At 43.2% G+C, this 24,678-nt stretch overlaps 1 protein-coding gene across 1 annotated transcript in view; it reads left to right on the top strand.

The window, feature by feature from the left end:
* LAMA1 (laminin subunit alpha 1) overlaps positions 1–16,626 on the top strand; it is a 145,090-nt gene extending 128,464 nt beyond the window's left edge. Inside the window, exons 53-64 of the mRNA XM_088019397.1 lie at positions 944–1,058; positions 1,257–1,427; positions 3,409–3,572; positions 4,296–4,478; positions 5,898–6,033; positions 7,167–7,279; positions 10,449–10,638; positions 11,040–11,198; positions 11,740–11,893; positions 13,114–13,247; positions 15,615–15,837; positions 16,413–16,626. Coding sequence (XP_087875523.1) covers positions 944–1,058; positions 1,257–1,427; positions 3,409–3,572; positions 4,296–4,478; positions 5,898–6,033; positions 7,167–7,279; positions 10,449–10,638; positions 11,040–11,198; positions 11,740–11,893; positions 13,114–13,247; positions 15,615–15,837; positions 16,413–16,573 — 1,903 coding nt within the window. The 3' untranslated portion in view covers positions 16,574–16,626. The remainder of the gene's footprint in view (positions 1–943; positions 1,059–1,256; positions 1,428–3,408; positions 3,573–4,295; positions 4,479–5,897; positions 6,034–7,166; positions 7,280–10,448; positions 10,639–11,039; positions 11,199–11,739; positions 11,894–13,113; positions 13,248–15,614; positions 15,838–16,412) is intronic.
* The last annotated feature ends 8,052 nt before the right edge of the window (positions 16,627–24,678 follow it).

The raw sequence follows: 24,678 nt of genomic DNA, 5'->3' as shown, positions 1-24,678 counted from the left end.
TGAGACCCTAACTGGAAACCATGTGACTTCCAAGGTCTCCTGTGACTAGTTGATGTTTCAGAGTCTAGCTTGGAGATGTTCAGTCATCTCCATATTTGGGAAGTGAGAGCTTGATTACATGACAGCCTCACCCCAGCCAGCAGTGTGGCAACTTCTGTTAAGAAAGATATGGTACTGATTTGGAGTCGAAGAAATGGGGATTTGGATAATCCTAGACTTCACCAAATGCAATTAATTCCTTCAGGACAAAGCTCACAACTATGTAGTTGGACAACGGCCAGTGACTTCTGTAGCCATGTGATCCTAGGAAATAACTGCCCACACCTGCTTCCATGGGAGGCTTATGTCCATGTTCTACCCTACATGAAACCTGGATTTCAGTCTGTGTGCCATTTTTTTCTTTATGACTGTGTACTGTCTTTCATAATTGGCCTGTTTTTTTTTAAAGATTTTATTTATTTATTTGACAGAGAGAGACACAGCGAGAGAGGGAACACAAGCAGGGGGAGTGGGAGAGGGAGAAGCAGGCTTCCCGCGGAGCAGGGAGCCCGATGTGGGGCTCGATCCCAGGACCCCGGGATCATGACCTGAGCCGAAGGCAGATGCTTAACCAACTGAGCCACCCAGGCGCCCCTAATTGGCCTGTGTTTTAATGAGTATATTTAAATTGCAGTGACTATAATACTTTTCCTTAAAATAGTAAACATTTTATCTAGGTAGCCATTTAGTCTCACTGAATTCAACCCCCTTCTTTGGTCCTAAGGAGAGTATTCATTTGACCTGAAGCCTTCACCATCAGTATCCTTCTTAGAGACCTAGACTTTTCTGCAGAATGAGATATAGAAGCAGCTCTCCTTTACTTGTAGATCTATTTTTATTTTTATTCCTTCTTCCAAAAATGGAGTTATAAAAGGCAAATTTTGTTCTCATGCCTTCCCCACAGGAAAGGCATCACCAGCAAAAGCTATGTGGGCTGTATAAAAAACCTGGAAATATCCAGATCAACCTTTGATTTACACAGAAATTCCTATGGAGTGAGAAAAGGCTGTACACTGGAGGTGGGAAGCATTTTATTAATATTGGAATGAGTTTCTATAAATGTCCACTGATTTACCAATATAGTGAGGTAACAAAATCTAAGTCGGGGGTGGGGGGAGGTTGGGAAAGGGATGATGGGGAGACCTGCACTAACCCCCACTACGGGCGATACAGCATTCAGGTGGGCCTGACGGTGTGCCTTCCTCTTTTGTGACCAGCCTATCCGAAGTGTTAGCTTCTTGAAAGGCGGCTACGTTGAACTGTCACCCAAGTCTTTGTCACCAGAATCGGAATTGTTGGTCACATTTGCCACCAAGAACAGCAGTGGTATCATCCTGGCTGCCCTGGGCAGGCAGCGGGAGAAGCAGGGTCATCTGCAGGCCCATGGGGTGAGTAGCTCAAATGCTACTGCTATTCAGCCAGGAGCTAAGGAAGGAAATGATTTCGAGAAACACTAGGTGGAAAATGACTTAGTCATGAACACTTATTGTAGCTGTGTGGCCAGTTTGAGTGTGCATCTCAGTAAGTAGGAGTTACACTGCTGACTGTCTTTTCGCTATGAATCAGGGGTTTCTCTGTGACACAGTCTATTCTCCTTGTCTAGCTACTGAGAAGGAGGATACTTGCTGTCTACCTCTAATCCTTTCCAAGCACATTCAGGTAGCACAAACTGAGCTTTGTTCCACGGTGCGGTTGTTACTCTTTACCCTTAAGTCCTGTAGAGGTTTTTAGTACACTGCTCCAGGAAGCACAATTTTCCTTATCTACAAATAGGATTGAAAGAGAAATGTGGCCTGTGATAAATACAGTGGACCAGCAGAAGAGAGTTGATGGTTTTCCACATTTGTGTTCCGTTTTAAGAGCATAGATGATATTTACCCTTTCCTGCGCTCAAACTTGCCTATATCATGTAATCTGAAGGGGCTTGACCCGGCGCTAATTAAGGAAGCAGAGGTCACGTCAGCGCCACCCGCAGCGCGCTGTCCTCTGCCGCGCACGAGACCGCGCAGATACTGCTGCGTGATTATCACACCCACACACGGCGAACGCTGCTTCCTACATTTTGCTGAGGAAGAAACGGGTTCAGAGAACCTTGTTAACCTGCCCAAGGTCACGCAACTGATCTAGGTCAGAGCCAGGACTGGAACACCAGTCTGCAGACCCCTCATGCCTCCCAAGCCACTTGGTGAAGATCTAACAATGACATAGTGGTGTATGGACTCCACCCATCTTTTCCTTTTTTCCCTAGTTGAGATGAAATTCATAGAACATAAAAGTAACCATTTCAAAGTGAACAATTTAGTAGCATTCAGTGCTTTCACAATGTTGTGAGGCCACCTCTGTCTAGTTCTAAAACATTTTTATCACCCAAAATAGAAGCCTGTGCCATGAAGCAGTCACTCCCCATCCCTGGTGACCACCGGTCTTCTTTCTGTATCTATGAGTGAATTCCCCTGTTCTCTAGATTTCATAGAAATGGGTGCACACAGCACGTGATCTTCCATGTCTTCCACTTAGCGTGTTTTGGAGCTTCCTCCACATTGTGGCAGGTGTCAGCACTTCATTTTTATGGTTGAATTGATACTCCACTGTGTGTACACAGCATAATGTATTCACTGATGGACATTTGTGGTTTTATCTATGTTTTGGCTATTATGAATAATGCTGCTACGAACAAGTACTCACATACAAGTATTCGTTTGAGCACCTTGAGTTCTTTTGAGTATATATACCTAGGAGTGGAATTGCTAGGTCACATGATAATTCTACGGTTCACTTTTTGAAGAACTGACAGACTGTTTTCCTCCACCATTCTCAACAGAACCATTTGCTAATGAGTTTGCTGCTATGTCAGTAACATGGTGTGTGGTCATCCAAGGCTCACAGAGATATTGTGAGACACTCTTATTCCCGTTCTGGTGGAGCTATTTTCAATGTGGCAAAATAGTTCTCAGAGCTTTAATAATTTCCAAACTTCAACCTTTTAATCCTACTTTTAGAAATGTTAGAAACAATTTCACGGGCAAAAAGTGTTATGAATGGTAACAAAAAATTGGAAACTAAATTTTTAACAATAAAAAATTGATCAATACTTATAATGTATCTATTTGTTGGCACACAGTGTGGCAATAAAAAGTATGAAGGCTATGTAGAAGTGGAAATCTTTGATATGGTTAGTGATATGAGCATAATGCCGAATGTAAGTTATATGAGCAAAGATTAGAAAGTCATATACAAAATATAAAAGAGTTGTGTTAGATGGAGATGGTGATATTCTTAATAAATTGCTTATTAATATTCCATTATCTTCATAAGATAATAATTTTAAAAATCACATAGTAACGTTTTTTTCTATCTGAAATCTCTTAGCAACCTTCCCAGCCATTCTTTTCCATCATGCTGATTGAAGGCCACATTGAAGTGCATGTTAACTCTGGCGATGGAACAAGCCTGAGAAGAGCTCTCCTGCGTGCTCCCAAGGGCACATATGGCGATGGACAAGAGCATTCCATTTCCTTGATAAGGACCGGGAGGTATTTGTGTACAAGGGCATGGTGACCTCACCAATAGGAACCTTGTTAGGATACTCTTTGCAGTGAAATGATTGGGATGATTAGTATGAGGTCATGAGCATTCAGAGATTTTATAGCTCCATAATAATTCTGGAACCTTGCTAGAATACCTCCCTGGAAATTAATTTCATCTGCTTTGAAATAAGATATTTGTGGAATTTTCAAAATTGAAAAACCTTAACCCTGCTCTTTTCTGGGGCCTAGTCTACATTGTCTTAGAATCATTCTGTGGCAAATGGTACCATAGTGTTAGTAAATAACATTACATTAATACTAAAAAAGCAAATGGAAAAAATAGTAAATAGTAACATAGTAAACAGTAAAATACAAATAGTAAAATAGTGTTATATCAACATCCCTATGTATTTCCCTCCAAAACTATAGACCAAATATTTTAAAAGCATGTTGGACATTTCATCACAGATAAAGTAAAAGAACAATACCCTCCAAAAAGCAACTGAACTCAACAGTGTTTAATAACATGTATTCATTTGGGGAGAATGTTCAATTTTAAGTTTTCATTTTCAAGATTCACCTTTTTATTCATATAGTGTCATGTTAAAAATTTATATTTCAGTATGAACTTTTTTCATTCAGTATGAAATTGTGGAATTATATATTAAAATAGACAGTTATGTTTCATTATATTTAAAAGCTTTTTTTCCCCCTCCTTTGACCTTTTAGAGTTATCACTGTCCAAATGGATGAGATGAATCCTGTAGAAATGAAGTTGGGCCCCTCAGCAGAAAGGACAATAAATGTATCCAAGCTGTACATAGGGGGGATTCCAGAGGGGGAGGGGACATCAGTGCTTAAGATGAGAAGATCGTTGCATGGCTGTATCAAAAACCTGATCTTTGACATGGAGTAAGTATAACTGCTCTCAACACGTTTTTGCACTTCCTAGAAATCTTTTATTGCTGAGTACTGACACTGATCTGCTATCTAATTTTGTTGTTTGAGATTGCCTAAAATCCTACGTTTCTGAATAACAAGTGAACCCCATTGTTCTATCACAACAGTCACCCAAATGGATTTTATTGGATTAGAATGATGGATAGATCTGGTAATCCTAGAATTAAAAAAAAAAAAAAAAAAAAAACACTGAACATTAGTTCGATAGGACCATCAATAAACATCAGAGGTCAAATACACTTTTGACCTGCATTTCAGGGAATACAGAGATTTTGTGATGCAGGTTTCTTGCTGCCTTGAGCTCACTGCTTTAAGGAGCCTTTACAGCTGGGCTACTTGCAGCTTCAGATTATTAATGGTTCCTCCTAAAACACGGACTGTCTAATTAAGAACTGTTAGTCTGTGTCCTCTGGGGGGCTCACGATGAGGAAGAGAATGGACATGTGCCCATGGGTGGTTACTTCTTCCTCACTCAGCCTCTGCCTAGGTAAGAGTGCTGGTGGGACAAAGGCCGTGCTATGAGCTGGAGGTGGGGGGTGCGGAGCCAGAGTCTGCCCGGGAGAAACTGAGCATGCGCTGAGCGTCAGGAGACCGAGGTTCTCCTCCTAGCTGGGCTGCTGATTTTGCCTTGAGACCACGAATAAGGACCTGGATCTTTGATGGTCACCGTGTCCTCTATAAAAGAATCTCTTAAGAGTCCTTGAAATTTAAAAGAATAAAACAGTGTATTGGGTTTCAGCACAATTCTAATGTCAGAGCCTTGGTTTACGTATTTGTACAGTTGATTTATTTATTCACCCAGTTCTGTTTATAAATGTACCAAGTGATTTGGCATCTTCTTCTTCCTGAAAACCATGAGGCTGGGAATTCCATAGGGCAGAAACGTTTCTGTGCTGTTCACAGCCATGTCCCCAGAAAGTGCCAAGAGGGTAGAGGCAGATGGGACATGTTGCAAGGGCTACAGAGTAAAGGGAATTAGGAGAAGTGTACTTCATGACTTCCTGGCAGCTGTAAACCTGTAAGAAGGAAAGAAATGAGTGTTTAAGTGAGGCCAGTGTGCGCACTACTGTGAGGGCCAGAGCCAGTCTTTCCCTTGGCCCAGGCCCAGGCTGCAGGAGGCGCTGGTGGCACCTGAGCCGGTTCTGGAGGGGTGGTGGCCAGGTGGACGACGTGGGGAGGGGCTGGAGGGGCGGGGGCGGCAAGAATCAAATGGGAGGATACCAGTCGCCGTGGAAGATGGTCAGCTTGGTTCCCGTAACGTAAGAGTAAGAGATGAGCGGTTCCGCATGGATGTTAGTGCTCAAGAGTCAAATGACATTGGTTTATGTGTTGACTTGTAGCATCTTAATTTTGTAAACACTTTGTATCTAGACATTTGGATTTCACGAGCGCGGCTGGCAATGAACAGGTGGACTTGGATGCCTGCTTGCTTTCAGAAAGGCCAAAGCCGGCTCTTGACAGAGAAGACAGTGAGCTCCTGCCACAGCCCCAGCCTTTACCAAGTCTGGTAAGAGGGGCTTTCCTTACTCTTTTTTTTTTTTTTTTTTTTTTAATTCAGTTAGCCAACATATAGTACATCATTAGTCTCAGATGTAGAGTTCAGCAATTTATCAGTTGCATGTAACACCCAGTGCTCATCACATCCCATGCCCTCCTTAATGCCCATCCCCCATCTAGCCCATCCCCCACAAACCTCCCCTCCAGCAACTCTGTTCTCTTTCATTAAGAGTCTCTCTCTTTTTTTCTCCCTTCCCATATGTTCATCAGTTTTGTTTCTTAAATTCCACATATAAGGGAAATCATATAGTATTTGTCTTTCTCTGACTTACTTCACTTAGCATCACTCTGTAGCTCCACCCAAGTCCTTGCCAATGGCAAGATTTCATTCTTTTTGACGGCTGAGCAATATTCCATTGCATATGTATTGACCAAATATTTTTAATGGCAGTTATTAGTTTTCATTTTCTTCTCCCTTTTCTGATTTCTCCATTTCCTTGGTTAAAAGCATGCACTCTAAGTATGTGGTGGTGCAGTCACGCAAAGAGCAGTACCTTCCAAGCAGAGCCAATCGTTGAGTTCAAGCCAGCTCTCTTGGTAGCACCACCACATGCCCCCCTCACCGCTTGCAAGCCAGAATTGTGAGTCTGAGGCCTCATGTGGTTCGGACTCACTATGTGGAGGGTGCTGTCAGGACGCAGGTTTCCAAGCAGACCCCCCTCCCACACGGGCTCCTCTCTGCTGTACCTTGCTACTGCCCAGGAGGAATTAGAGATGTCACCCTCAGAGACCCTGCCAGGCAAGGGGCCTGTGGGCACTTCCAGTTTCCTGGTGCACGTGCTGGAGCTGCTCCTGCAGCCGCTGATACCCTCTGGCCCTTCTCCGGATGAAAACTCAGGGGAATTTTAAGCAAACTTGAGTGGGACTAAGGTGAAAGACAGAAGCTCCAATTGCCTTCTCAGAGATAAAGAGATAGCAAGTTAATTATTTAAAGCAAAGATTAAGTCTGTGCCAACACATATTTGTAGCTGTTGGTATTCTGATTCAGTTGCTTCAGAGAGGTCTTCTTCATGGAAAAACTTGTGTACATGTTAGTGGCGGCCCTGGCTCTGTGTGGTGAGGGTCCGTCTGCATCTCTTACAGGAACGGTGTGCTGTGGACAGAGCCCCAGAGTATATCCCCAGTGCTCACCAGTTTGGTCTCATGCAAAGCAGCCATTTCGTGTTGCCTTTCAATCAGCTGGCTGTCAGAAAGAGGTGGGTATTGTTCTAAAGTCCCTATTAGGTGTCTCACTGAGAGATGAACCCGGGAGGTATTCTTCAGCAGCAAGAAGGCGGAGGACAGGAATGCAGCCTTTGTGCACAGTAGACGCTTCAAATGTGCTTCATTGGGGTTCCTGTGGTTTGTCCTTACCCCTTCTGGTGAAGGCCGGTTGCTGCCTCTCTGTGTGAATGTAGGAAAGTACATAGGTAGGTTCTCTCTCTAAAGCACTCTTGTTCTAGAATCTCAAGTCCTCTCAAAACCTCAAATCCTCATCTGGACTTTCAACCCTACTGTATTGTAAGCACTTACGAATCTGATCAAATTGTCCCCCCAAACTCTCTCACTGTGCCCCTCAAACTCCCTGGTGCCACACCAGTGCGCCCCCGACCCTTCTCGCCCTCATACCTCCTTGTCCCCAAGGACCTTCCCTCAGCTAAGCCAGTCCACATCCCTCGGAGAAGGCCTGGGACTGGTCAAGGTTCCTCCAGATTCCACATTCCTCCTCTTCTCCAAGTGCTTCAGGCTGCACCCGTCACTACTGCCCCTTGTGGTCACTGACCCCATCCCGCTGGCTTCAGACCTTGACTCAGTGTCTTTGTTCCACAGCTGGGGCCATCATTCTCCAGGACTTCAACCAGCCCGCATCTGACCTTCCAAGTCCTCTGGCTCCTGTCTTTCAGGGGGCTTTCCTCAGCCACCCATTCCCCATGATCAAACCCTGGGCCACTTTGTCAATACCCATCCCACCTCCAAAATCTCTGTCTGAAGCATCCTCTTAATCAGTCCCTCCTCCTTCTCGCTACTGTTGCTTCCCATCCCAGCAGCTCCTCAACTGCACCAAGACCTCAAAGCCCTCATGCTTTCTCACCACCACCTCCCTCTGCACCCCACACAGCACAGTTTATCCCCAAACCAGATGGGCCTAGGCCATTAATGCCCATGTTCCTTTGTTCACTGGCCCTGGGGAGAACTCCTACTTGGCTAATCCGTGCCAGAACCCAAACTGGGGGTCAAGGCTGTAGAAGTGTGTATCTCTTTCCTCCCTGGTTTGACCTGAAGCCAGTGATTTCAGATGGAACCTCCAGATTACACGGGGAGCCAATACGGTTCTCTCATACGTTCACGCTTTTTTACTTCTCATAGCTTCTCTTATCTCAAAACTCTGTACATCCCCACAGCCTCTCTCCATGCCCCAGCCCATGACCGCCTCAGGGAACAGAGAGAACTCCCTCATCTGTCCACTACCAAAAAGAGCAACCCCCCTCCCTGCCTCTGTCCCCACCCTTGTACCTCTTCCCCTGCTACCACAGAGGAGGGGTGCTACTGGCCCCTCTCGCTTGCCCTCTGGAGCCCATCACCTCTCTCAGAGCCATCGCCCTCATCAGCATCAGTGTTAACAAGAGGAGCAAACACTTGTGCCCAGACTGCCTCAGTATTTCATACATACACCCCGACTCCGTCCCATAATTATCCTATGAGGAAGGTATGCTCTTTATTTTATAGATGAGGAAACTGAGGTACAGGGAAGTGAAGTCGCCTGCTCAGGGCACACAGCAGAACTAGGATTCAAACCCAGGCACTGTGTTTACGCTGGTAACCATTCCCTGTCTGGTAGTTCCTAACTTAAACTCTAAGAGACTCCACATCCCACCCTACCCCCACAGTATCCTGGCTGTATTTCAAGACTCCTTGAAAGAGTTGCTTTAAAAACAACAACAACAAAAAAGGCTGCCTTCTGTGGCAGACTGCCTCCCCCTGCCCCCTTTCCTCCCCCCACACCCAGTCAGCCCCCCCCTCACTTCTTGACTGCTCTTGCCACAGTTACCGCAGCCCCGCTGTGGCCACATCCCCGTGAGGCCTTCCTTGCTGGGCCCTCAGCATTATCACATGCACTGGGCTGTCTTAGCCCCACACGCTCCTGATTTCCTGCTCTCCCTGTGCCCCCCTGGTCAGTCTCCTTTGCTGGCTCCTCTTCCCCCCGAGAAGGCCCAGGCCCTCTTCTGTGTATTCTCCTAGGTGAACTTCCATATTTCAGTGGCTTTAAAATACCATTTATTTGCACCAGCACCCACATGTCTAGCCCTGACGTCTGCTTCAGACTCAGGAGGCGTACACCCGGCCGGCTCCTCCACGCCTCCTTGTGCATTGGCATGGGCCCCTCCACATCGACATACCAAGGAGAGTTCAGTCTTCCCCCAGACCTGCTGTCCTCGTCTTTGCCATTTCTGTAGCCATCAGCACCGCTCCCCTGGGTGCCTGGGGCCCTAACCTAGAGATGGTTACTCTCGTTCCCTGCCTCTCCAAATTCAGTCCGTCCGCAAGTACTATTGCTTCTTCCTCTGGAACATTTTGTGAATTAGCTCACCCCCTCTAGATCCCCCACATCGCCCTGGCTGGAGCCACCACGACCTGGCCTCTGGACTCTTGCAACAGCTCCCTGCCTCATGCCTGCTGCCACCCCGGCCTCACCGGTGGCTTCTTCCCAGCACAGCTTCCTTCGAAAATGTAAACCAAGCCCCGCGCGCTCCCCTCTGCACCTCAGATCTAAGTACTGCCTCTCAGAGCCCCTCATCTGCGAGGGCAGGGCCACACCCTCCTGTCCCCATCCCTGAGCACTGTGGTGATGCTGTGTGTCCAACTGTGGGCGGCCGCCCAGATGCCAGCCCCCATCGGCGGCCGTGTGCCGCCATCGGCCGTGGAGCCCTGCTAGGGGGTTCCTGGCTGTCCCGCCAAATCAGGCCATTGTTTTCACATACTCCGTGCTGTCCGAAAACAAAATGCCGGTCTATCCTGCTGAGCTTTGTGGGGCTTGCTCCTGTCGTTCAGAGCTTCCTGCCTGACTACTTAATAGAAATAACCACCAGTTTGCCTTTCATGACCCAATTTGATTGAATAGATTTCTAGTATTAGTTTTGTGGGAGAAAGGACATTCCTCTTTGTTCACTGCTTCAGCCTCACCATCTAGAACAGTTCCTGGCAGATATACATATGGGGTAACTCTTAATTGGATGAATGGATGGATGAATGAATAATGAATGACTGCCGAGATGTTCAATATAAAGGTTGAAACAACTACTGGGTTCTCTCTCTGAGGTTATTTTTAAAAGTAAAAGTGAAAGTTTATTCCTTTCTGAGGGCTGAGCTCTTGTTTTTTTTTTCCAGGCTCTCAGTTCAGCTAAGTATCCGAACATTTGCCTCCAGCGGTCTGATTTACTACATGGCTCATCAGAACCAAGTTGATTATGCCACGCTCCAGCTACATGGGGGCCACCTTCACTTCCTGTTTGATCTTGGGAAAGGCAGAACGAAGGTCTCCCACCCTGCACTGATCAGTGATGGCAGGTGGCACACGGTATGTTCTCAGGAAGCTTGTGATCACTCATGCTAAGTTTTATTCCATCCACTTCACGGTCATGAAATGACCTCGCTTGCTTTGTGTCTAGTATCTCCCCTGTAGACTATAAGCTCCTTGCAGGCCGGGACCTTTGCGACGTCCTGAAGTATCACCAGGGCTTAGCTCAGTGCCTGACACCTAACAGGCACTGAGCAGACGTTGGTAGAATGAATGAAAAGGTACCAGAAATGTTCTCGACTTGATGAGAAGCTCCTCAACACCAACTGTGTAAAATTTGGAGCCATCCTTTAGGATCTCATTCAGGTTATTTACAGCTATAATGAATGGATGTTGCAAACAAACATCTGTTAATGTTTTCTCAGATTCCTTAAAAACTGGATATTCTCATTTTGTTCTAGGTCAAGACAGAGCACTTTAAAAGAAAGGGCTTCATAACGGTCGACGGCCAGGAATCCCCCATGGTGACTGCTGTGGGAGATGGGACCATGTTGGATGTGGAAGGAAAGCTGTATCTCGGGGGCCTTCCCCCTGAGCACAGGGCCAGGAACGTTGGGAATGTAAGCAGCGTTTTCTGTTCAGAGCCCATTTTACCTTTATTGTAGCTGTGTTTTTATCTTGTTTCTTTTGTAAAGGAAAATGTTTATGTTAAATTATCTTGTTTGAGCCTGCGGCTTGGCTGCATGATACAAACCTTTTAAACCTCATCCCCATATTGGGTGTTTGGGCTTCCCCTTGGAAGCCCTTGAAGCTCAGCCAGTCTTTCCTACCTGTTAGTTAATGAACATTTCCCTTTCCACAGCCATTTGGCCTTGGTACGAGTCAGGGAAGTCCAGTGGATTTGTATTTGCAGATTAGAAAACCCAGCATTCTTGATTTCCACACTACTTAATCCAAATAATAGAGAACACTTTTACTGCATTATTAGCCAAGATACTACTAGCTAGTAGCTTTCAATTAAACATTTATGTAAACTATTGTGAAAATTCGATTTTAAAAACCAAAAGCTCATATTTTAATGTTTTGTTGAAGTATAGGAAAGACTGACCCTGGCCCTTCTCATTAAACTTAGAGCATCTATTGTCCTTTCATTTGGTTTAGGTCACCCACAGTGTCCCCGCCTGCATTGGGGAGGTGACAGTGAATGGCAGACAGCTGGACAAGGACAGCCCAGTGTCTGCATTTGCAGTAACCAGGTGCTATACAGTGGCCCAGGAAGGAACCTTCTTTGAAGGAAGGGGATATGCAGCTCTTGGTATGTATTATCAACACGAAGGGAACCTTTGGGGTTAGGCTGCACTTAGATAGGGACCCGAGAATGATATGCTAGGGCAGGACTCCCAGACAAGGCTGCGCCAAGACCACAGTTAATTTAGTGTTCCAGTTTATCAGGATTTCTCAACGCTAATACAAAGCCTGCTCCCCGCAGCAGTGCTGTACCTCCTGGCAGAGGGCACACATGTGGCACCGGTTTCATCTGCATTTCCCCTAAATTTATGTAACGCATATTGTCTCTGCTTAAGTTAATAAAGGCCTTTGACAAAGTCAGCATAAAATATCTAGACCACCCAGCCAAATGCAAGTCAGGTTTGGTGAAGAAACTGACTCCATTGAGACTGTTGAAAATATTGATCCTAAGTAGAGGAATTTAAATGTCTAAAGTGCCTTAGAATGTAAATTCCTCAAGGTTTAGAACTAGCCTTTGTAACGTATCTGGCGTTCCCTCTCCATTTGGTGTCGCGATTTGCTGTTAACCTCCTATCTGCACTCAGGACGGTGCTCCTCTTGGCCTCTGTTCCGCCTTCTTCGCAGGGAGCCGCATTTATCTGGCTTCCAGGGAGGCCCTGGTGGGAGTCAGGGGGAGTCAGGGGCAGGTGGACAGGGGGCAGAGCTAGCATGCACCCCTCACTCAGTGCTTCCCAGCTCTGGTCACCCCACCTGCTCCCAGTTCCCCTTTAACCCTGGACTGAACGACTGCCTGCTACATAGCCCCAGTTTGCTTTTTCAGCTTTCCCATCGCCTAAATAAAATATCCATTTCATTAAATCCCCACTTTAGAAACACCTAGTATGGATGCTAGTATATGATGACATACCCAGTATTGGGAAAATAGAGTGGACTACTCCCTGCTGGATGATGATGGGATTATATGGATCAAATCCTTCTGGTTTTTCCCCCTCTGTGGCTCTAGATGAAAGGATGGGCCTGCCTCGACTCTAGTCTGGCTTAGCCCTGATGATGGCGTAGGTCTTCTTTAATAGCATCACTTCATCTTACAGATGAGGAAGCTGAGGCTCAGAGGGTGGAAGTGACTTGCTGGTGAGGATGGAGCTGGATCAGAGAAAGAGCTAGAGCCAGGCCTCCTGAGCCAGGAGCCAAAATGCACAGCCAGACAGCCAGCCCATGACCTCTTTGACCCTGAGCCTTCTTGGGCCAGGCTCACTCCCAACTGGGGGTTATCTTTGTATTTTTCAGTCAAGGAAGGCTACAAAGTCCGATCAGATGTAAACATCACACTGGAATTTCGTACCACCTCTGAGAACGGTGTCCTCCTGGGGATCAGCAGCGCCAAAGTAGATGCCATTGGATTAGAGATTGTAAATGGCAAGGTAGGTGCTTGATCTCGATGGGGTTCCTGCTTACCCCAGTGTCAGAAACAGAGCAACTGAGAAACAAGCCGAAATACCTAGATCCAAATTTCCAATGATCCATTTCAATGGAGTGGAGAAAAGGTTCAATTAATCCTAAAAAGATTACAAATGACAAAAAAAAATTGAAATTAAATTTAAAGCAAAATTACAACTATAATACACCATTTGAAAGTTGCCAACCTGATGCTCTTACCCTCCCTAATATTTGTCAACTTGTTATTTGGAAATATAGACTGAGAGCAAGTTATAGTAACATGTACAGGGAGGTCTTCTTGCACCCTTCCCCCAGGCTCCTCCAGTGTTAGCAGCTTACATAACTCTTATCCAACATCAAATCCAGGGAACTGACATTGGCAGGATCCAGACTTTTTTCAGTTACACTAGTTGTATATGTACACATGTGTGTGTGTGTGTCTGTGTGGGTGGGTGTAGCTTTATATAATATTATCATATGTATCTTGTTCAGCTTTATGTATCCACCCTCACAATCAAGACACTTAATTGTACCATTACCACAATGCTCTGTGGAGCTACCCCTTCATATCCACACCAGCTCTCTCCCTAGCCCTGGGCAACCATGAATCTGTTCTGCTGCTGTTATTTCATGATTGTTATATAAACCATATGTTGCAGTCTATATCCTCTTGAGATTGGCTTTTTACACTTAGCCTCATTTCCTGGTAGTTGACCGGGTTGTGTGTATCAACAGTTCATTGCTTTTTATGGCACAGAATTCCACGTGATGGATATACCATCATCTAATTTTTTTTTAATGCAAAAACCAAATTTTTTCTGTAACTATTCCACCCTTTTCAGCCTTCAGTCCTTCTCATTTTTGGGAACAAAATAAATCCAACAATTAGGAGTACCTTAGTCTCTTTCGCTTCAGAACTGCTTCCAGAGTTTCTCCTGGTTCTCATTTTCCTTCCTCGCCCCACTGGGGCCGTCTGGCCACAGGCAAGGTGGGAAGGAAGAGTGCTTCTTGTCCTTTTTCTTTTCTGCAAGCTCTCTCCTGACAGTAGTCGAGGTATGGCTTGAGTCTCCTGGTTTTCGGGCACAACCTCTGTCTTTTGCGCCAGAGGCCCATTGTCCCTGGCCAGTTGTAATGAGTAGTCTGAGGTCTCAGCATCACCAGTGTGTGGGGGCTGAGCCTGGAGACGTGGCCAACATCCTCGGCAGATGAGGCTTCCCTCCGGTCAGGGGCATTGCTGCCTCTTTGGCCACATTCTGTGCCCCCCCGAGGGCCATCTGAGAACTGGGGAGTTTCTGCCAGCCCCCTCCTAGGCCGTGGGGGAATGGAAGAGGTCTTTCAAGTCCTCTCTCTACTTAGCTGCACTTTGCACCATTTCTCTTGCACTGGGGTCAACTTGTGTTGCTCTGGGACTAATGCTTGAATCTTCTTAAGCTACTGTCACCTGTAAAGGAAGGAACAAGTCTTTTTGCACTAGATTTCTCCCAATCTTATTTGCTTGTTTCTAGTAATTCGGCTTATTCCCTGCGGGGTTTCTGGCTCCTAGGACATCCTAGCTTGGGGGTGAGGAGGCTATAAGAAAGCATCTCTTACGCTTCAGCTCTTCACCCCCTGTCTACACAAAGCTGCCTCTCCAGCACACTGCTTGCCTCTCTGCGCTGTGGCTTACACCAAATGCTTCCTAATCTGCACTTCAAAAGAATTTTGAAAAAATGTGACATCTGAAAATGTCATCAGAAGTGTAACAGTTGCCAAAAGTGTAATTTCTGATGTATATTTTACCTCTATTATTAGCTTATTTTTCCTTTAAAACTTTGCTTAGCTGTTGCCCAAGGGTTTATAATCTACATCTATAATTTGTTACAGTCTACCTCGAAATACACTGGGCCCCCTCCCATATAGCATAAGCACCTTACAACGGTGTACTTGCAAGTCTTCCCTGCCATCTTTTGTTGCACATCGTAGATTTTTTTGTGTTACCACGTGCTGTGGTAGAGCATCTACAGTCTGTCAGAAGACAGTGAGTAAATGTCTCTTCATAGGTGCTAGTCACCTGCTATTAACTGACCCTCAGTCAACCCAACAGCTCCTGCTATCCTGAAAATGAGCCACTGATTGGAGGACATAATGCAAAAAAGCAGTGGCTCAGGCTGATTCCCATGGAGGTGGTCATTGGTCTTTTCTGTAATTTGGGGAGTAATAAAATCTGAATCCTTTCAGTTTTTCATAGTTTGCCTTCCTTTTTAGCAGAATTTTGAGATTTTTATCTATTTCAAGAGCATTATATAAATGGATTGTGTTCCTTAAATATGGAAGAATTCACCAAGATATCTGCCTGTGTTTTGCTGGTTTAGATCTTGTTTCATGTTAACAATGGTGCCGGTAGGATAACAGCCACATACAAGCCCAAAGCTACCAATACTGTCTGCGATGGAAAATGGCACACACTTCAAGCTCAGAAAAGCAAACACCGCTTGGTTCTAATTGTTGATGGGAATGTAGTTCGTGCTGAGAGTCCACACACCCAGTCCACCTCAGCAGACACCAACAATCCCATTTATGTCGGTGGCTATCCTGGTACGTATGGATGTCTGCTTGGCCCATTCACTTTTAAGTGGCATTGTCACTAAGGGAAGTTTTAGATCAGGTGGATATAGAATAGAGACTAAGAAAAATACATGGTTTGGATAACAAATCCTTTACATTTTTAGAAAGGTTATTTCAAATACCTAGGAATTCTTGGAAAAATTAAAATATCTACACACATAAATTCACCCTTAGTTAAGACTCTGGGAATATTGGATGCCTTGTAAAGTAAGCTATATGACTTAACCAAGGTGACTCATCTTAGGTGACCCCCAGAGTAGGAAATCATTTTAGGGGACAAACAGGTCTTATCTTCTCACAGTGATGCTGGATTTGAATTAGGCATTTCAGATGTTCCAAGTAATTATTACAAATAATAAATAAGTTGTGACTCAGTTAAGGCACAGTTGTGACTTAAATTGTTTTCATTGCATTATCCCCGAATAACATATGTGGGAGAATATTCTAATTTTGATAGAGAAACCACTTGATATTATTTTTGTTCCTATTGTGCTATCCATGTCATTTAACAAAATTAAACAAGACTCTGCTTTCTTCTTTAACAGCTGATGTAAAGCAAAACTGCCTGAACAGCCAGACCTCCTTCCGGGGGTGTTTGAGAAAGCTCACTCTGATTAAGGGCCCACAAGTACAATCCTATGACTTCAGCAGAGCTTTTGACCTACAGGGAGTTTTCCCTCACTCTTGTCCTGGGCCTGAACCCTGAACTTCAGAGAAACTCCCCAGTTGGGAATCATTGCTTATATTTTGAGAATTGTTTTTGTGCATTAAAATCTCTTCAGTTCTGATTTCATTTTCCACTGAGGTTAACTAAAACCATGTATACAATAAATATATTAAATAGTTTAAAATGTAAATTGAATTCATTGGCTTTCTTTTTCTTCATAAACATTGAGTCTTCTGTTGATTACTTGACAGTTTTTCATGTTTTGCATTTGAGTTTCATAAAAATAAAGTATTGAGTCTGGTCCAGGATGGCAATGTAGAAAGACCCTGAACTCACCTTCTCCACGGACACACCAAATCTACACCTATTTATAAAGCGATTCCTCCTGAAGAACTGAGGGCTGACGGAATGGCTTCTGTACAACAGAGCACATAAAAAATGGCAAGGGAGATGAATACATGGTAATGAAAGGAAGGCCCATCCCTGTGAACTGCAGTGGGGAGGGACAGCACTGAGGGACCATGAGCAGATTTGTCTGCCCTAGGGCACAGAAAAAAAGCCGTGGTTTAAAAGAGCAACTAGTATATAAAAGATCCAGCCTTAGAACTCCACCAAATGGGAGAGCTGCTGGAACTCTCTCTGGGTCGGAGGGGCTGGCAAGTGCCATGGTTTACGCTCCTCTGAACACCCTGATAGCACAGACAGGAGCAGGGTCCAGGTGCTGTAGTTGACCTGCCGCCTCAGCACTGGGTCCCTAGCTCACAGTAGCCCTGGGTGTCCTGGAGCACAGAAAAAAAGCCCCATGGCTTTTTTTTTTTTTCTAGCCTAGAAAAGAGCCAGCCCTAAAACCCCAGCAAACAGTGAGGCAGCTGCTGGATTTCTCTCTAGGTTGGAGGGGCTGGCGAGCACCATGGTTTATGTTCCCCATCTACCTTAATAGTGTAGATGGGAGAAAGGTACAGGCACCATTGCTGGCCTACTGCCTCACTGAGCTAGCCCACTAGCCCACACCACTCCAGCCATCCCACCAAGGTGGCCCCAGCACAGCGTACACTGGAACACCCCCGGTCAGTGCTCACTATAGCTCCAGCCATCCCAACAAGGTGACCCAGGCACAAAGCACCCTGGAACATGCCATGTCTGTACCACTTCAGCTCCAGACTGCTTGCTAGAGCACCCTGGTGCAGAGCACACTGGGCCCTCTTGGTTCATGTCACATTGGCTCCAGCCACCCCACCGAGGTGCCCAATGCGCAGAATGACCAAGAATCCCCAGCCCATACCTGCCTTGGTTCCGGCCACAGCACCAGGGCAGCCCCTGTGCAGAGTGTCCCAGGACAGCCTGACCTGTGCCAGCCTTAGCTCTAGCTGCCCACTAGGTCGCCCCTGTGCTGAGCACGCTGGGACACCCAGACTTGCACCCACTTTGACTTCAGCTGTTTTCCAAGGATGCCTTCTGGCCAAAGAGATCTGGAACTGCCTGAGCCAATACCCACATCAGCTACAGCTCTCCTGCCAAGGTGCCCCATGCACGGAGCACCCCAGGTCCCCCTGGCCTACCTCTGCCTCAGCTATAGCCACCCCACCAGATTGTGCACTGCACAGAGAGCCCTGAAACCACCCCCCCCACCAGCCCACATCCACTTCAGCTTCAGCTATCCTGCCCCGGGTGCCCTCTACCTGAAGCACTTTGGGACAGCCCTGCCCATGCCCATATCAGCTCTGGCCATCACACTGGGGCAACCCTAGCCCGGAGTGTCACATGATCCCCCGCCCACACCAGACACAGCTCCAGTCAGCCAGCCAAAGTCACCAGGCACACACAGTCTACACAGATGACCATACACAAGACCATTCTTTCAAGTTTAGAAGTGCTATTCCACCTAATTCAGAGGATCAAACACAGAAATTCAAGCAAAATGAAAAGACAGGGGCATATGCTCTCAACAAAACAAGACAAAAACTCAGAGAAAGAACTAAATGAAATGGAGATAAATATGTCTAACAGAATTTAAAATAATGATCCTAAAGATGCTCACCAGACTGGAGAGAAGAGTGGAAGAACTCAGGATTTCAATAGAGAGGCAGAAAATATAAAAAAGAACCAATCAAAATAGAAATTAATAACTAAAAAAATACACTCAGGGAATCAATAGTAGATGAACAGATGCAGAACAGATCAGTGATAAAGACAGGGTAATGGAAAGCGCCCCAGCTGAAGAGCAAAAAGAAAATAGCATTTAAGAAAATGAGGATAGGTTAAGGGCTCTCTTGGACAACATCAAGTGAACATTTACATTATAGGGGTCCTCAAAGATGACGACAACAGAGAGAAAGGAGCAGAAAACTTATTTGTAGACATAATAGCTACTGGGGAAGTAAAAGTATCCAGATTTCAGAAGTACAGAGAGTTCCAAACAAAATGAACACAAGGAACACACATGAACACAAAATTAAAATGTCAAAGGTTAAAGATAAAGTGACAATTTTATTTTTTTTATTTTTTATTTTTTTTTAAAGATTTTATTCATTTATTTGGCAGAGAGATAGAGAGAGAGAACAAGTAGGCAGCGAGGCAGGCAGAGGGAGAGGGAGAAGCAGGCTCCCCGCCGAGCAGGGAGCCCGATGCGGGGCTCGATCCCAGGATCCTGGGATCATGACCTGAGCCGAAGGCAGCTGCTTAACCGACTGAGCCACCCAGGCGCCCCAAAGTGACAATTTTAAAGCAGCAAGAGAAAGCAAAATGTTATGTACAAGGGAAACCCTATAAGGCTATCAGCTGAGTTTTCAGCAACTAATTTGCAGTCCTTAAGGGAGTGGCATGTCGTATTCAAATAGCTGAAAGGCAGAAACCTACAACCGAGAATACTCTAGCCAGCAAGGTCATCATTCAGAATTTAGAGAGAGAGAATTTCCCAAACTCACTAAACCGCCTTATAAGAACTGTTAAAGGGACTACTTTAAATGGAAACCAAAAGGTCTTAATTAGAAGATTATGACTAAAAAGATGTAAAATATGAGCATACACATAAAAGGAGGAGAGACCAAAAGAGTTCTTCTGGAATGTATTCACACTTAAGTAACCATCAACTTAATATACACTGCTGTATACTTAGGATCCTACATATGAGCCTCATGGCAACCCAAATCCCAAAACATATGATATATAAGGAGAAAGAAAGTCAAACACGACAAAGTCCTCAACTGCAAAAAAAGAGAACAAGAGTAGAAGGGACAGAGAAGAGCTACAAAAACCACTAAAAACAATGAACAAAATAGCAATAACTACTTTAAATGTAAATGGACTAAACGCTCTAATCAAAAGACATATGGAGGCAGAATGGATAAAAAACAAGACCCATTTATATGATCCCAACAGGAGACTCACTTCAAAACTAAAAACACATCAGACTGAAAGTGAAGGGATGGAAAAAGATATACCATGCAAATATAGTGGGGGGACAAAGCAACACTTAGACAAGATAGACTTTAAAACAAAAACTGACAAGAGACAGGAGAAAGGCAATACATGATGATAAGGGGTCAATCCAAGAAGAGGATATAACAATTGTAAATATCTACGCACCATCACTGAAACACCTAAATACATAACACAAATATTAACAGATATAAAAGGAGAAATTGACAGTAATACAATAATAGTAGGGGACTTCAATACCCCACTTACATCAAAGGATAGAATATCCAGGTAGAAAGTAAGGAAACAGTGTCTTTGACATATTAAACCAGATAAACCAGACATGTACAGAACATTCCATCCAAAACCACAGAATACACATTCTTTTCAAGTGTACGTGGAACATTATCTAGACTAGATCACATGATAGGCCACAAAACAAGTCCCAATAAATTTAAGATTGGAACTGTATTGTGTATCCTTTCCAGAATGGTATGAAACAGGAAATCAACCACACACACACACACACACACACACACACACACACACACAAGCGAAAAACACAAACACATAGAGGCTAACCAACATGCTACTAAATAGTAAATGGGTCAAGAAGAGAATTCAAAGAGGAAATTAAAAAATTCAGAGACAAATGAAAATGCAAACACAGTAATTCAAAATCTTTAGGACAGAAAAAAACAGTTCTAGGAAAGAAATGTATGCTGGTACACACCTACCTCAAGAATCAAGAAAACTCTCAAATAAACAATCCAACCTTACATCTAAAGAAACTAGGGAAAGAAGAAAGCCCAAGGTGAGCAGAAGAAAGGAAATAAAAAATATCAGAGCAGAAATAAATGACATAGAGATCCCCCCCCCAAAAAAAACTACACACACAATAGAAAAGATCGATGAAACCAAGAGCCGGTTCTTTGAAAAGATCAACAAAATTGATAAACCTTTATCCAGACTCATCAAGAAGAGAGAGGACACAAAGAAATAAAATCAGAAACAAAAGAGAAGTAACAACACTACAAAAATAGGATTATAAGAGAATACTACAAAAAAATTATGTCAACAAACTAAACAACTGAGAACAAATGGATAAATTCTTAGGAACATACAATCTTCCAAAATTGAATAAGAAAATATTGGAAATCTGAATAGACAAATTACTAGTAACAAAACTGATTCAGTAATCAAAAAACTCCCCAAAAAACAAAGTCTAGAACCAGATGGATTCACAGGTGAATTCTACCAAACATTTAAAGAGTTAATACCTATTCTCCTCAAACTATTTCACAACATGGGAGAGGAAGAAAAACAGCATTGCCCTGATACCAAATCAGACAAAGACACTATAGAAAAAGAAAACTACAGGCCAATATCCCTGATGAACACAGGTGCAAAAATTCTCAACAAAACATTAGCAAATCATATCCAACAATACATTTAAAAACTCATTCACCACAGTCACATGGGATTTATTCCAGGGATGCAAGGATGGTTCAGTATTCCTAAGTCAATCAATGTGATACACCACATCAACAAAATGAAAGATGAAAATCAAATGATCATTTCAATAGATGCAGAAAAAGTATTTCACAAATTTCAACATCCATTCATGACAAAAACTGTCAAGAAAGTGGGTTTGGAGAAAGAACATACCTCAACATAATAAAGGCCATATATGAAAAACCAACAATTAACATCACACTCTATAGGGGAAAAACGGTCAATATCAGGAACAAGACAAGGATGTCCACTGTCACCGCTTTTATTCAACACAGCACTGGAAACCCTTGCCACAGCAATCAGACAAGAAAAAGAAATAAAAGACTTCCAAATTCATAACGAAGAAATTAAACTGTCACTATCTGCAGATGACATAATACTATACAAAGAAAACCCTAAAGACTCCGCCAAAAAACTATTAGAAGTAATAAATGAATTCAGTAAAGTTGCAGTATACAAAATTAACACCCAGAAATCAGAAATCCATACACGAATAATGAAGTAGCGGAAAGAGAAATTATGAGAACAATTCCATTTACAATTGCACCAAAAAGAATAAAATACCTAGGTATAAACTTAATCAAGGAAGTGAAAGAAAACTATACAACACTGATGGAAGAAACGGAAACAAACAGAAAGCTATTTCAGGTTCATGTACTGGAGGAATATTGTGAATATGTCCATACTAATGATCTATAAATTCAATGTAATCCCTATCAAAATATCAATGGCATTCTTCACAGAAGTAGAAGAAATAATCTTAAAAAATTTGTAAGGAACTACAAAGATCCTGAATAGCCAAAGCAATCTTGAGAAAGAACAACAAAGCTGGAGGTATTACAGTCCCAGATTCCAAGATACACTACAAAGCTGTAGTAATCAAAACAGTATGATACTAGCACAAAAACATACACATCAATGAAACATAATAGAGAACCAGAAATAAACTCATGTTTATATGATCAATTAATCTATAACAAAGGAGGCAACAATACACAATGGGTAAAGACAGTCTCTTTAACAAATAGTGCTGTTAAAACTGGACAGCAAAAGAATGAAACTAGGCCACTTTCTTACACCATACACAAAAATAAACTCAAAATGGACTAAAGACCTAAAGTGAGACTTGAAACTATGAAACTCCTAGAAAAGAACATAAGCAGCAATTTCTTTGACATCAACCATGGAAACATTTTTCTACATACATCTCCTTAGGTAACGGGAAAAAAAGCAAAAATAAACTATTGGGACTACACCAAAATAAAAAGCTTTTGCACAGTGAAGGAAACCATCAACAAAACAAAAAGGTAACCTACTGACTGGGAGAAGATATTTGCAAATGATATATATGATAAGGAGTTAATATCCAAAATACATAAATAACTTACACAACTCAACACCAAAAAACCCAAATAATCAGATTAAAAAATGGGCAGGGGACCTGAACATTTTCCCAAAGAAGACACACAGATGGCCAACAGACACATGAAAAGATGCTCAACATCACTAGTCACCAGGGAAATGCAAATCAAAACATCAATGAGATATCACCTTATACATGTCAGAATGGCTAATATCAAAAATACAAGAAATAATATGTGTTGGTAAGGATGTGGAGAAAAAGGAACCCTTGTGCACCACTGGTAGGAATGTAAATTGGTGCAGCCACTGTGGAAAACAGTATGGAGATTCCTCAAAAAATTAAAAATAGAAATAACACACAATCCACTAATTCCACTACTGGGTATTTACCCAAGGAAAACAAAAACACTAATTCAAAAATATATATGCACCCCTTTGTTTACTACAGCATTATTTACAATAGCCAAGATATGGAAGCAACCCCAGTGTCCATCAATAAATGAATGGATAAAAAGAGTGAAAAGTATACATATAAAATGGACAAAAAGCAGGAAAAGACCCATAAATACAGAGAACAAACTGATGCTGGCTAGAGGGGAGTGGGGTAGGGGGATGGGCAAAATGGGTGAAGGGCAGTGGGAGGTACAGACTTCCACTTACGGAATAAAGAACTAATGGGGACGAGAAGTAATAGCACAGATAAAACAGTCAGTGGTACTGTACCAACGTTATGTGGGGACAGATGGTAGCTACGGGTGTAGTGAGCGCAGCGCCACCTACTGACTTATCCAGTAATCATGGTGTTGTACACCTGAAAATAATGTAACACTGTGTATCAACTGTACTTCAATTTAAAAAAAAAATTTCCCCTTAAAGACTGAATAGTAAAAGAAAGGACTGTCAACCACATCAATCTTAATTTGAAGAGCTGAGAAAAAAAATCATTTTCAAACAATCATATAAGATCCTATTTCTAAGACAAAAAAAAAATAAGAACCCTTCTCTATTTTATACAAAGTGTCTAAAGTCTAAAGAGGCCAATATAAATGTCTGAACAGACTAGTATTCTGGCACATCCTTTCTAGAAAGTTAATTTCAACCCTAGAAAATAAAGAATGATTTTTTTAAGTCAGTAAAAAAAATTAAATTAAAAAAATAAAATATCACTACAGCCTATAATAACTTAGAATGGAGAATGAACATTTTTATTTTTTTAACCAAAATTTTTAAGCTCTGATTTCTACAACAAACCACCAATGCTATTAGTTACATTTCAGCAAAGGGCACCAGCTGTTTGCCACAGAAGACTTTAAACAAACTCCAGACAGCCACAGGGGACAAAGAGGGCAAAGGAAAGAGATGGAACCTCCTTTAGATATATTGTTTAATCAGGACTGACCTAAAAGAGCATTTTTCAGAACAAAATTATATATATTATATATATATAATTTTTTCCCTTAATCAGCTACTTTTTCTAGGACAATATGTATAATTTCAAAAGGAAAAATCTTAAAGTCACACATGTATATTCTTTTAATGAACTAAGCAGAATTAAACCCAAATTTTTGATGTCTCATTTGGTTCCCCACAAATGTATTTTAGTTCTGCTCTGTGTCCATGGCTGTGGTCAAAATGGCTGCTATGGCACACACTTCAGGAAAATGATTTCATTATTCAAATTCTTACTTGAAAAGAGGTCTCTAGCAGCGCCTGGGAAGCTCAGTTGGTAAGTGTCTGCCTTCTCCTGGAATCAAACCCCATATTAGGCTCCCTGCTCAGCGGGGAGCCTGCTTCTCCCTCCCCCTCTGCTGCTCCCCGTGCTTGTACTTTCTCTCTGGCTCTCTCTCTCA

Source organism: Eumetopias jubatus, unplaced genomic scaffold, assembly GCF_037043125.1.
Source record: "Eumetopias jubatus isolate StellerSeaLion01/CBP00866 unplaced genomic scaffold, mEumJub1_p1.0 scaffold_16, whole genome shotgun sequence".
Classification (NCBI taxonomy): Eukaryota; Metazoa; Chordata; class Mammalia; order Carnivora; family Otariidae; genus Eumetopias; species Eumetopias jubatus.
Note: the sequence above shows the minus strand (reverse complement) of the source record. Positions and strands in the feature narration are given on the sequence as shown.